The following is a 14,828-nucleotide window of genomic DNA, read 5'->3' as shown; positions in this document are numbered from 1 at the left end:
CACTCAATGTCCATATTATCAGTAGATGTGTACATTATACAATCATACCAAAAATGTTTATATAGACAAAGAATACATATATCTACGGGTGTGGTATCATAGTCAGTATAAAAAACAAAATCGACGTATTGGCTCATTGGATAATCTTAGAGGATCAAATATATCAATACCAAAATAATGATAGAGTTATTGAAAAAAATTATCAAGACAAATATAAATACTCACAAAGAAGAAGTGTGGGACATTACTTAAATTGTCAGTAGGAAGCGTGTTCGAGTTTTGGTCTCATAATCCACAGTTATAAGAAGTAGTTGATAATTCCAAATATGGTAGATATAATCTAAGATAAATTGTATTAGGAAACTAATAAATATGATCAAACTTAAATGAAATATTCAAATATTTCAGTCTTTTTGAAACAGGTTGATTAAAATCCTATCAGTTACCCTCTATTCGCCTTCATTGTAACTGATGTTACCCACTGAATTAAGTTTCATTTGATAGAAATGATGCAATATATTGACTGCACAAACTTCTATGTACAAATGTATACAAGGGATTAAAAGGACAAGAGCTTATGCTATTATGGGGTGCGAACTTAATACAACTATTAAGTATAAAAAGAAAATAACTGAACATCTTAACTGTAATCAGCAAAGTGAGATAAATCTCACTGTGTTGTAAAAAACAACCTGATGGACAATACTACTGATCAAATACTATTCACATAACCTTCAAATAAAAAATCCCTATCGTGAGTACGCACTGTTATGGAGTTCGAACTAGGACAAAAAAGCTATACAGTGCTTCCTGATTTTTAAAGGTTGTTGAACTTAGGTTGGTTCGTGATTTCACCAACTAATAGTCGGATTTAACGTTACCAACTAGAAACAACAGCATAATAATGTTAAAATGATTTAAAGGAACAGTTAGTCGTTTAGCTAGTAAAACTAGTTACACAAGTATAAGAATCAGTTATAAAAAATGTAGCCAAATTATACAAGAGGGGTGGGTCATTCGGTTTCAAACTTTGCATATCCTAGAAGGCATAGGAAATCATATCAACAAACCTAACCTGTTTTTAAAGGCTTTACTCTGGCTGTCGACTTAGTCAAATGACATTTTTCGTAGATAAACTCTAATCTGCTTGTTTTTATACTGATGGTGTTATTTTTACTGGCCTACAGAATAATTAATTATTCAATTCGTCTTACTACAAACTTGTTATTTGAATAAATAACGGTAAATTTAGTATATTGAACGGCCATCCAGTGCTTCTAGGTTCTTCATGGTAGTCTAGCTTTAATCGACTCATAAATTCAACTACTAAATTACTACAGTCTCCACGATCTCCCATTCTGATATTGAACGTGTATTATTTCTGTTACCTAGTATCCAAGACATAAAAAGCAAGTCATTCAACTAGGTGAAAATCGAAAAAAGTAAATAATTATCACAAAGAAAAGAGCAATATTTTAATGTTGCATTAATTGATGTAGCATAGTATATGATGATATATGAATTTAAATTAAAGTACCAAATTCATATTAAACAAATTCTATATTTATTTAGTAACTTATTGCAGCAAAATATTTTACTTAAGGACTTACTACTTAGGTGCTCTCAGATCAAGAAACGTTTCTTTGACGTCTAGAACAATATCAGATAATTGTGTATCTGGAAGTATTACTTTGACCTATGGGATGAAAAAGAATCAAGATCCGAATGTAAATATATAGTACTGGGTCAGTTGAAAATAAGAAGGCATCTTAAATGATTCATAACCTATGATTATCAAGATCATAGTAACAAAAAACGTATAAGATTTAGATTCCTCTCCCACTTTATATGATGAAAATAGAGGAAGACGATGACAAAGAAACAGAAGCTGAATGTCATCCACATAATGGAATGCGACAGCTACAATAAACACCAAAGTGGTCATTTGTTTCACCTCAGTCTGTGCAGAAATTGGTTAACTTTTAAGTATCATTTCATATTTTAGCTTATAGAAATACGTATGTCCAAATGCATACATTGATTTGAATTCAAAAATAGCAAGATATTATAGGCAACACGAACAACACAACAGAGCTTTTATAACCTGAAAATTCAGGTCACTAAGAGATGAAGTCAGCCTAATTGTATGTGGACAGTTATTCAGGTAAAAGATCAATAGCAAAAAATTGATATCTCCGTGTGTGTAGCATTTTCCTCTTCATGACCAGAGCACAGAAAAACCTCTTTCGAATCTATCCCTTTCTGTCCAGCTTGGATCCAATGGGTTTCACTTATTTCGAGCACCTCCAAGTTGTATCTCCTCATTTCTGCAGCTATTTGATTGGTCCTCCAGGTCTCATACATTGTCCGAACATTCCATGTACCTAGGTTAATTGTTGCTCTGGTTGTTCGAAGGGGCATCGGTCTAGTGACTTCCGAAGAATCTGGTCTTTCATCATGAGGTGTCATAACTCTTCCTTCAACTCCTAGGGCAGGGTTTAAATGGTTTGAATTATTTATTCTGGTTAGCATTTTCTTAGCAAGGTTGTTTTCTACGGGGTGGGGTTGCTGACCTCATGCTTAACCCTCCTTCTTTACCCAGTCTTGGGACCAGCAGTAACCCTAGAAGAGCTACAGGCGGAGTTTTAGAGAATATAACACACTCAAAATCACTCAATTAAGCTAAGAATACCAAAAGGTTTGCTATGAAAATAAGTAAACAAATTTTACGAGAAATCTCACTAAATTGAAATTAAAAAATATGAAAAAATGTATCAGAATAATCTGGCCTTAATGTATTGTAGAATATAACGTTGTTATTTTTAAGGATAGTAATACTTCTACACTCTATCTTTTTCCTATTCTCACTTAATACTAATTATCAACTTCGACTAGATTTTTTGGTTACGGAAAATTCCTGACGCATGCAGCGAGTGAAGAGTAATGGTAAATGATGAACTGTTTTACATATTTCGATCTTTGCTAACATTGGTACTAAAGAGAGACATCCGATCAAATTAATTTTGTTACATCCACTTGGTACTTTGGAGGTGAAATATCGTTGTCTAATTTTTCATATGTTTTTAGACAATACATGTTTATGATATAGCTATTCTTAGAGCTCTGAGTTAAATCAACTGTATACTTTCCTTTATGAACACAGATCCATTCATTCTTTATGTTGATTTAACTCTTAATCTTCGTCTTAGTAATCAGTACTTCTCAGTATAAGACTTTAGTCATTCCTTTATTAAAATTTTCACTACTTTTAATATTGGAGTTCATGAGAAGATTGTCAACATTATCCAGAACTCATACGACAAACTACAGTGCAAAGTGGTGCATGGAGGACATCTGAAAGATGCATTTCCAGTAAAGAACGGAATCAGACAAGACTATCTACTCTCCCCCTTCCTCTTTCTTCTAGTGATTGACTGGATTATGAAGACCTCGACATCTGAGGGGAAGCACGGAATGCGATGAACATTTCAGAATCAATTAGATGATTCGGACTTCGCAGATGACCTGGCCCTCCTATTCCATACACACGAACAAATGCAGGTCAAAACAAACAGTGTAATAGCAGCCTCTGCATCAATAGACCTCAACATACACAAGTGAGAAAGCAGGATCCTCAAATACAACATGGAGAACGCCGACCCAATCAAATTTGATGGAGAAACTCTGGAAGTGGTGGAAACATTCACGTACCTGGGAAGCATCATTGATAAACAAGGGGGATATGATGCAGAAGTAAAGGCGAGGATTGGAAGAGCAAGGACAGCATTTTTACAATTGAAGAATATATGGAACTCAAAACAACTGTCAACTGATTTCAAAGTGAGAATCTTCAATACGAACTTCAAGGCAGTTCTATTTGTAAGGAGTTGAAACTTGGAGAACTACTACATCCATCGTCAACAAGGTACAAGTATTTATAAACAGTTGCCTTCGCAAAATACTCAACATTCACTGGCTGAATACTATCAGCAATAGCGTTTTATGGTAGAGGACAAACCAGCTTCCAGCTGAAGAGGAAATTGGGAAAAGACGTTGGAAGTGGATCGAACATACATTAAGGAAATCACCAAACTGCATCACGAAGCGAGCAATAGCTTGGCATCCGGAAGGGAAGCGGAAAAGAGGAAGGCCAAAAAACGCATTACACCGGGAAATAGAAGCAGATATGAAAAGGATGAAGATTAACTGGAAAGAACTGGAAAGGATTGACAAGGACAGAGTTGGATGGAGAATACTGGTGAGCGGCCTATACTACTCGACGAGGGGTAACAGGCGTAAGTAAGTAAGTTTTGATATTCTTATTCTTCTTATTATTATTGTTTCTACCCCATCGAATTTTATCTTGTTACATTCTCTTTATTATACTGTCAAGAAATGTAGTAATTAGGATGGAAACGATATTTATGTAAAATTCTAAACGATTTCTATCTTCCTATTTGTTGCTTAATTTCAAAATTGGAATATTTTCTTTAAATATAAATGAATATAGTTTCTTTATAAAATATAAATTTACAATTTTACGTATAAATTATGAAGATTTTAATTTAACCAAAAAGTTTAATTTTGCTTACAATCATGTATTCACAACAAGCTGTTGTTGGATTTTTTCTACCAAGTTGTAAATAGACATCTTCAGCTGTTACTGCTTGCTGATATACTATTTCATATCTGTATATGAAATGAATAAACAAACAAACAGAAAAGTCAGAAGGGGCTTTGTGGAGATTTCAGTATTTTCATGGTTGAAATCATGAGTCAATTGAAACTAGACCACCATGGAAAACCTGGAAGAACTGGACGGCTGTTTCGTCCTATTGTGGGACTCCTCAACGGTGCGCATCCACGATCCCGCCTCACGAGATTCGAACCAAGAACCTACCAGCCTCTCACTAGAGCGCTTAACCACTAGACCACTGAGCCGGCATCTGATGGTGTTTTATATGAATATTAGTCAAAATTCAAACCAATAGTTTAACAGAAATTAAGCACCGAGTATGTTGAGGGCAATACGCGTAAAAAAAGTGTATCTTCAGTAAATGAATGAAATTATTTTTAAAACATAGGCTTACTTTGTAATTAGTTTTTTCTTATTATTCTCATTTTCTATAGGGGAGGGGTGGCTTGTAAGTGCTGATACTATGTCAAGCCCATATAATTTATTTTAGCTTCTGAAAAGACCAATTTATTCATTTTTTCCAGGCTACATTTTGAGTTTGTCATTCATTCGCTTATTAACCTGACTGTTTTTTATATGATTGTATATGTGTTAATTGCCTGTCCTATTCATTACGCGTCTGTGATTTATTTTTGTTTGAATATAAATATTGAGTCACTGTTTATCAAATTGAGTTGGTTCACTCGCCTTCTCAATCGCACATCGCTGTTTTTGCTTCACTATCTCTACTCCACTTCCTTTGCTTCGTTTCCCTGATTGTCTGTTCAGATCAATGAGTGTAGGAAGCTTACGTATTCAAATTTCATCCTCGTATTTGACTTATTTTTATTCCGTTATTCTCCAACGCGAATTAAGTTGATAAAAATATACCAGGGTTGGCGGCATCTATGTTTCGATAACAATCATCATACGATCTAACTGGAGTCAGATACAGAGCCACTAAATATATCATTAAGATGATTAAGCACTGAATAATAATCAATTTTATATTCTGGTGTTTTTGATAATGTCTCAATATCAAGATTAAGTTTATAGGTTGAAGATATTGCTGAAACAACTGTACTAATGTACTGAATGGTACGTTCAGGCAAAGATTCTATAGTTAGAATTCGTTTATTGGATATGCTATCAAATGCTCAGTGAACTTCTGAATTATAATAACCATTAGTAGTGATTCTTAACATAGTCGATATTTTCCATAAATTAGTAAATTGAAAAAAGAAGGCTGTAATCTAACATAAAATACATAGGATTTTTACCTACTTAGGTTGAGGACGCGGATCATATATATCTTCATGCTGTGTACCTTCTGGTATTTCATCAATATCCCATATATCATCAGGATTTTTTTGTTTCACATTAGGCTTTTCTTTCTTGACTAATAAATTAGATAAAGATATGATTAAAAAAGTGTGAATTGAGACAAACCTTCAGAATTACGTTTGGGACCAATATCACCTGGTTTCATTTTAGACATTGGAGTTATTACCTAGCAAGGAAAGAAAATATGTGACATTTCTTATCAATGTATATATTTGTGGAGGGAGAGAGAAAAATTCGAGATAGTGATCGATACTCATGGAACATAACGTTGTAGAGTTTCGTTAGTCAAGGCAATCGAGATATGTGTTACATTTTTCCAAACTATCATCTGGCCTGGTATACATTGCTGACTGGCAGAGGAGTAAGCTGAAAAAATGCCAGGATTAGGCCAAACCAAGATATGTTGTCGGTCTCCAAGTCCTATACTGTTGGTGTGAGCCATTAGGGAGGTGGGGAATCATTATTAAGAGCCTCAATTTATAATAGAGCACTTTGGGTGAAATGTGTGGGAGAAGTCGATCATAGAGGAGTAGGTGCATCTATTCTATAGCCCTTTTAAATCATGAGTCTTACCGACCACAAATCCTCATCTTTTATTCCTTTTATCCTATATATCTGATGTTTAAATTTCCATCATAGTTGATAATATTTTCATTTCATTTACCACTCATCTAGTTAGGTCATTTTTTTCAATGTGCTGATGTAAGGTGTCGAAACTTGCATCAATAAAAAGTCACATTCGGTCAGTTGATCAATGGATCCAGTCTCTTGCTGAATGAGATTGATGTACAGACCATTTCACTGTTCGAATACCCAAAAGGGGGACAGGTATTTTTATTAAAGAGCTCATCAACAAGGAATTTGACCTAAATATCGAATCCATAATTCAGTGAAGCAGAGGCCCACACAGTGTCTGGAGAATATAGTTCATACACCATTTATTAGTTCAGGACTTTGTAGTTTTATATCAATTGCTGACAAAACCATGGGTTTTGAAAGATTTCCACCAAAATCCTCTGCATAGACCAACCTATTCAATGCTCTCAAAGTTCATTTTGTCTCTTTTAATCTGTGGATATACCCACGCCACGTGAAAGCAATGTGTTATTTTGATGGAGTTTTGTTCTCTGAGCTGGATGGTTTGGTCGTGGAGCTTTCATCATTCTACTGAACGACATCATCAGCACAAACTTCGGGTAGAAATGAGTGTTCGAATTTCTCCACATGAGGTTCACAGCTTGTCCTGTACACCTCGATGCTGAATGGTTCGTGTTGACCTAAAATCTATCATTGTTTACTTCTTTGTTTTGGTTGTATCTCCCATCGACACATTATTAGTAAGTCGAGTGAAAAAATAAGTCAATCATTGGTTTTTATCGATTCAACTAAATACGTGGTTACTTTTTCGGTAACTTATTTAGATTACCATGAATAAAAGAACACATGAATAGGATAGTTTTAGAATAATAGTCCCATTAATTCAATAGATTAAAACGGAAAATTTTTTAACTCACGTCATCCTGATCACTATTATCTTCCAACTCAGGATCCCTAAGTAAATTTTGCAATGAGCGTATATTTTCTCGTGTCCATACAGCTTCCATTTTGTCTCCTTCATCAACAACAAATGTACAAGTGAGCTTATTATTAGTGGAAAATAATCAGTATAGTTATACAACACAATAAATAAGGAAATTATTAGTTGTGTCACTTATACAGGTGAATGACTCGTGCTCTTTTGATGTAAGATATAAACAACGAGAGCGAAAGAAGGCTTATATCAAAAAATCAAACAGGCTAGATTACTATGATATAATTCAATGAAGTAATTATAATTTCCAGTTGAGTTGAATCACGGTTTTGCCCCAGAGAATGAGTTTGATACTTGCTTACTTGTGGTCAAGATGAAACTGAAGCTAAAAAACACTGGACAGCTGGCAAAACAGCAGTCTAAAGGTTCAATACAACCTTCCTACGAGGTAGTAACAAACTCAACGAATTGGAGATAAATCTCAGCAACAGGTTCCAAGCCTTTCAAGACCTCCTCGACGAAAGCTATTATGGAGGACAACCGGAAAGGGATGAAAGAAGCACTAGCTTCAACGTGTCAGGAGGTGCTGAGCTTCAAGAAGCATCATCATAAGGAATGAATCTCTATGAGAACCCTGTATAAGACTCAAGAGGGGAAAAAAATAAGATAGCAATTAACAACAGCTAAATATGAGCAGAGAAATTCACGGGACACGCCGAATACATAGAAGCAAACAAGCAAGCGAATAAGAGCATTAGAGCTGATAAGCAGAAATACATGGAAGACATAGCAACGACGGCGGAAAAAGCTGCAAGAGAAGGGAATATGAAACAACTATATGATACAACGAAGAAACTAGCAGGGAGATATAGTAAACCAGAGAGACTCGTCAAGGACAAAGAATGAAAGACAATCATGGAGGTTCAAGAACAGAGGAAGAGTTGGGTAGAATACTTCGAGGAACTGTTGAATAGACCAGCTCCATTTAATCTACCGGAAATCAAAGCAGCACATACAAACCTACCTATAGATGTCACTCCACCAACGATCGATGAAATCAAGATGGCCTGTCATCAGAAAAATCGGAAATGGGAAACCAGCAGGACCTGACAATATATCAGCTGAAGCATTGAAGTCAGACACTGAGGTAACTGCAAACATGTCACACGTCCTACTCAAGAGGATTTGGTAGAAGGAACAAGTGCCGAAGAACTGGTAATAAAGACACATCATCAAGATACCAAAGAAAGGAGATCTGAGCAAATGTGAGAACTACAGAGACATCGTACTACCGTCAGTACCAGGAAAAGTTTACAACAGAGTGTTGATGAACCGGCGAGGATTGGCAAAGCAAGGACAGCATTCCTACAATTGAAGAATTTATGGAACTCAAAACAACTACCTTTCAACTAAAATCAAAGACACAATGTTCAATACGAACATCAAGACAGTTCTACTGTACGGAGCTGAAACTTAGAGAATTACTACAACCATCATCAAAAGAGTACAAGCATTTATAAACAGTTGTATACACAAGATACTCAATATCTGTCGGTCGGATACCATCAGTAACAACGTTTTATGGGAGAGGACAAACCAGCTTCCATCTGAAGAGGAAATTAGGAAAAGACATTGTAGGTGCATAGGACATGCATTACGGAAATCACCAAACTGCATCACGATGCAAGCCACAACTTGGAATCCTCAATTAGAGAGGAAAAGTGGAAGGTCGACGAATACATTACGTTGAGAGTTTGAAGCAGGCACGGAAAGAATGAATAGCAACTCAAAAGAACTGTAAAGGATTGCCCAGAACAGACTTTGTTGGAGAATCCTGATTGGCGGCCTATTATTCATGAAGCGTAACGGGAGTAAGTACTTACTTAATTACTTACGTCTGTTACCCCTCGTCGAGGAGCATAGGCCGCGCAACACCACTCTCCTCCACCCTGTCCTGGTCAATCCTTTCCAGTTCTTTCCAGTTAATTTTCATCCTTTTCATATCTGCTTCTATTTCCCGGCGTAATGTGTTCTTTGGCCTTCCTCTTTTCCGCTTCCATTTCGGATTCCATCGTGACTTCCGTAATGCATGTCCTATGCACCTACAATGTCTTTTCCTAATTTCCTCTTCAGCTGGAAGCTGATTTGTCCTCTCCCATAGTAGGTTGTCGTTGATGGTTCAAGGCTGAGTATCTTGCGTAAGCAAGATATATATATATATATATATATATATATATATATATATATATATATATATATATATATATATAAGAACTGCCTTGAAGTTCGTATTGAAGATTCTCACTTTGAAATTAGTTGAGAGTATTTTTGAGTTCCATATGTTCTCTAATCGTAGGAATATAGCCCTTGCTTTGTCAATTCTTGCTTTTACATTCGCATCAGGTCTTTCTTGTTTATCAGTGATGCGTTTTGATGAGTTTAATACCTGAGAACTTAATTATTTCTCAAGTGTTCATCTGATTTTGAAGTGCTTAGAAATTCTAAGGTATACTAAGAGTAATATAAGAGATCATTAACTAAGTAAAGACTACTACACAGAGTTTGCATACTGGAACATATTTCATATATTATCTCAGATGCTGAAACACTAAACACTACTTTTCAATACAGATACTAATCTTCCTTAATAAGATCGCAATCAGTTCATAAAGATGTGAACCATACAGTGTTTAGTCAATTACCAAAACGGTTCCTTACATATTAGTCAATCTTTTATGGGATATTCGTAATATAACCATTCAATTTATTCATACTACTTTTAAAACAAATACTCAAATTCTTTAATAGAGCAGTTGGCCAATTCCTCTCTATACAAACAAAGTTTAAACAAGATAAAGTGTCAACAAAAAATAAAACAATAAATTCTGATATAAGATTACTGTATTCAAAATAAAACTAAATGTTACATCAAAGTATTTTGTGCTTTCTTTCTTTATGAAAGTTGTGACAAATATCCAATATTCAACTCAGTTCTGATAGTTTCAGCAATTCATTAAAAAAGTTGATTCAAGATACCGTTTTACGTTACTGATTCGTCTTGACTCCATAAGTTTAACCGTTGATCTGACAAAGCATTATTCACATCAAACTGTGATTGATTTTTCGTCAATTCTTGTGGAATTAGTTCCATACGAAGCGTTGTACGATCTACTATGCCAGATGCAGCCAATGTTGCAGAAAGATCAATTAACATTTGGTGATTGCATAACTCATTGGGATTTTCAATAGTGTTAAATAAACCCATAGCTACAAGGCAATAATTTCTATTAGGTTTTGATAGTGTTGTCGATCTAGCGTGATCTAAAGTTGTATATAGCTCTCCTATTGTGTCTTTTGGATGCATTTCAACATTGTAAATTTGCAAACCATTTTCCGAATAAATCCTTAATGTTATAAGTTCTGATTCTAATCGATTCTTGTCTATTGTGTTATTTTTAAATATGTAATCTTTTTTAATTATTCTGGTTGACGGAATATCAATTTGTTCACCAAATTCACTTTTTATGTCGTTTCTAATATTTAACAGTTGACCAGATCTTGTTAATTTATACTCCGGTAAACGTTTTAGCAATTCATCAAAAGTTAAAGATTTAGTACGCCCATCAGTGCTTAGTGTGTTTGAAGTTAGTTTATTGAACATTTTACATTCTACTTTCGTTTGATTTTCAACTCTAAAATGGAGCGTAAAGATTATATAGAAAATAGGTTACAAAACAGTTTAATTTGTAGATATACATATGGTCCTGGGATTTCGAAACACATAAGGAATGATTATATTTGGATCATTACGACTGGTTATAACCCATTTAACTTAAGATGTCAAACAGTATTATGATTAGCTTCATTCAGTATTGTTTGTTCGAATCTTCCCATTGATGTTTAGGACTGCAATTGATCAGTCTCTTATTAGCATATGTGTATCCCGTGTGGATCACCTGATATTGCCTTAATTCACAAACATTATAAACAAAGATGGTTGGTAGCTAGCAGTGAAATCCAGGACGCGCGTGAACATTAACTCTGGGATTCAGGTACATCTAGCTGACGAGTCCCGAACAGGACGAAACACACATCCTGGATTCCACTGCTAGCCACCAATCATCTTTGCTTATAGTATTATTGTGGTTTCAGAAACACAACCAGGAAGTTTACATTTTTTACATGACTCAGTTCAGTATTTAAAGGTTATTGCAATGTTTTGATCTGTTATCCTATGGTCTGTCTGCCCCTCCATTAACCAGTAATAGTTTTTCAAAGCACTTACTGTCTGGGAATGAGTAAAAAATATACTGTCCATTTCACTAGACAAAATTTTATGGCATCAACAACCGAGTTGTTTATTCAAAAGGTTTCCGTTCATATAGCAGTATATCTTGTACAACTTAGATTATTTATGACTGTTGTTAATTGTGAATAAATCATGTACTAAGATCTCGATATTTTGGTTTACAAAAGAGACTATGAATAAATTAGATTACTAGGTTACTTTTAGTAGCACCTCTATCGTCTTGAAACGAAAATTTTCTGAACACTTTGATGCACATTGTTTTCTGCTTAAATGGAGATGTACCCAGTAATTAGAAAAATGATGTACATCAGCTAGTTCGGCTGTCAGTTCAACTCACTCTGATTAAATGAACAGTATTCCCGTCTGTCACACAACAAATATGGCTTTAAGCCTAGCAAACGAACTTATTTTTGACTGCCGAACTGTTTTTTTACTAAGCTTCAAATGATGTTACGTTCGAAACCGGGAGAAAATGGTAATTGGAATTTTAGCCTTACTATAGCGATAAATTCGTGCAAACAGTTTCCTGACAATACTTTGAAAGTTAAAATCTTTGGCTAAGTGCATGTCTGAATGTACTCTCTTTGTAGCTTTTAGTTTGCAGTAATGCATCAGTTTACTAGAAATTATGAAGAGTAATCAGGTCATTCAGAAAAAACAATCACAACACCAAGAAATACCAAGCCATTTTTAGTTATTCCTTACTGTCTAATACTGAATTCTTCGTTTTTATCAATGTTTGATAGATGTTCCTCATCACTGAAGAAAACTTCTTGATCTGCATCTTGTTCACTTGTTAGAGAACTTCCAAGTTTATAACCACAAGATGAAAATGATGTTGGTTCTTTAAATAACATAAAATGAGTTGTGTGTTTGTCGATTAGTTTAAATTGAACCCCATTCGGATAAGAAGATTGTAATTCTGATGGAAAATAACCGTCCAATATATCCTAAAAGTTTCGAGAAACATGACATCTTTAGCTTCAAAATGAAAAACAACGTAATTTGAGGGAATTCCTCGTCATGAATTGATATTTCAGCTGGAGAGCCGTTGAAGACATAAGAGAATTGGACAGTTGTTTCTTCGTCACCAAAGACTCCTCAGTACTTTCAATCCATGTCAAAGCCAAATGATCAAAATTAACACTCGATTTTTAAATTATGACCTAATGCTGTAAAGTTATCGTACACATAGACAGTGTGATCAAATTTGCGAAAAGATATAGAATGATGCCGATGAGGGTTAAAAAGCGAGAATAAAACAGAGACCTGGTACTCTACAGCTTTTAATAATCACCTATATAATGACAGTCTATAGATGAGAACTATTTTTATTTTATTCAATAATACAACAGATGATTTGAAGCGTAATCGAAAACAAGTGCCCGGTTTCGGTTGTACCAATGTTAATCAAAACAGCTTGGATAACATGTCGTCATACTATTCCGTTCAAATTTCTCCTGTCAAAATAACAATTTTTATTTGGTTTCTGCTTTCACAATTATTCCTATCACTCACAGTTTTATTTCTTTAAACATTTATTGATGAATGGTACAGAGTAAGGTGGTGAAACACTATAGCTCCAAGAGACTTAAACCAAATTTTTATGTTCATTAGTAATAATAAAATTATTTGGTGGAACTTAATGGTGTTTTAACTGCTATGTGTATCTCATAATTAAGATTAAGCATTCATTTAAAGAGTATAAATGATGAAATAAATTTATTGAGCATAAAAACAAGTCAACAGTTTAACAACCAACTTGATTGATTTCTTGTTGAAGTTTATAGGGTTATGACGTTTCAGGTGTAAATTACTCAGAAATTTGTTTCAAAATGTTTTTATGGAAGCAAAGTTATTTTGCTAAGAATTTTTTATTGTTACGGATCCCAGTGTTGGGAGCGTATGACAACATAATAAGGTAAGTCAGATAGTCAATGAAAACCGAAAACGTGAAATACTGTTTATTTCAAATTTGTCACATTTTGACGTTCTGAATCCTTAATTCTCCTCGTCTTCCATGAAACGATTATTTTTACCTCAATACAGTGATATCTGGAGGAAAACAAAGTCAGAAGGCAAACAGGACAATAGCCTATGATGTGGAAAACAGTTAGTCTGTATCATTTATGAAATTCACAGAACTGTAATCACTCTATTCCATTTGAACAGCTTAATCTTATTGCTTTCTAAGGAGTGAAGTAATGTGTAATTTTATAGTATAAAAAGAATCGAAGATATTTACTGTAAAAAGTTTTAAACTAGTAAAAGCCATCTATCCTGATTAATATGATGGGTTAAAAAGGCAAAATTACATTTTCTTTTAACTCATTGTAATTCTTGCTGAACATTACTTTTACTTTTAGTTCAGTATGATGATCATTCAGTATAGCATTGTTTTTTCTGTTTTAGCGTGCTGTTTTATTCAGCATAACGTTGATTTACTTCAGTGTGATGTTTATTCAAAACACAATATTATTGCATTAAATTAACGTAAACTGTATTCAGCATGGTATGCAATGTGCGACCTCGCTATAATTTTGCATATAAGACTTTTTACTAATTAATGATCAAATGTGTTTACAAATCATTGTATAAATGAGTGCATTCTCAACTCAAGTCGTTCTCATGTTCTTGGGGTTTATAAATCTTCACTTGTACCAGTCTTTGTGTTCTTACTTTGGGTTGTGGGAATTGCAGTGGTTCCTTGCTCCAACTACGTCTAATAAACAACTTGGATATAACCCTGAAACGAGCCTTAGTATTCTACCCTTTATAATTTCTTGGTGAAACTCGGTCTGTTCCTAATAATCACGTCTGAATATGTCATCAGATGAAATAATTCGAGGGTCTCAAGTGTAGCTTCATGGGCTGCTTTGTAATGCTCAGTTTGACGTTGATTATTTACCATTTATTTGATGAGTAACGTACCGTCATACTATTTCGAGCAAATAATTTGTGTATATATA

The 14,828-nt window shown here is 34.4% G+C and overlaps 1 protein-coding gene across 1 annotated transcript in view; it reads right to left on the bottom strand.

Moving 5' to 3' along the window:
* Smp_147290 (putative twister) overlaps positions 1-13,774 on the bottom strand; it is a gene marked incomplete at both ends in the record, with an annotated part of 15,935 nt that extends 2,161 nt beyond the window's left edge. Inside the window, 8 exons of the mRNA XM_018796018.1 lie at positions 1,611-1,696; positions 4,593-4,689; positions 5,960-6,074; positions 6,125-6,185; positions 7,534-7,659; positions 10,600-11,242; positions 12,565-12,808; positions 13,744-13,774. Of these exons, the coding sequence (XP_018650273.1) occupies positions 1,611-1,696; positions 4,593-4,689; positions 5,960-6,074; positions 6,125-6,185; positions 7,534-7,659; positions 10,600-11,242; positions 12,565-12,808; positions 13,744-13,774 (1,403 nt within the window). The remainder of the gene's footprint in view (positions 1-1,610; positions 1,697-4,592; positions 4,690-5,959; positions 6,075-6,124; positions 6,186-7,533; positions 7,660-10,599; positions 11,243-12,564; positions 12,809-13,743) is intronic.
* Between the last annotated feature and the right edge of the window lie 1,054 nt (positions 13,775-14,828).

The sequence above is a fragment of the Schistosoma mansoni genome, chromosome 2, assembly GCF_000237925.1.
Source record: "Schistosoma mansoni strain Puerto Rico chromosome 2, complete genome".
NCBI lineage: Eukaryota > Metazoa > Platyhelminthes > Trematoda > Strigeidida > Schistosomatidae > Schistosoma > Schistosoma mansoni.
The sequence above is the reverse complement of the archived record's forward strand: the minus strand, read 5'-3'. Positions and strand labels throughout refer to the sequence as shown.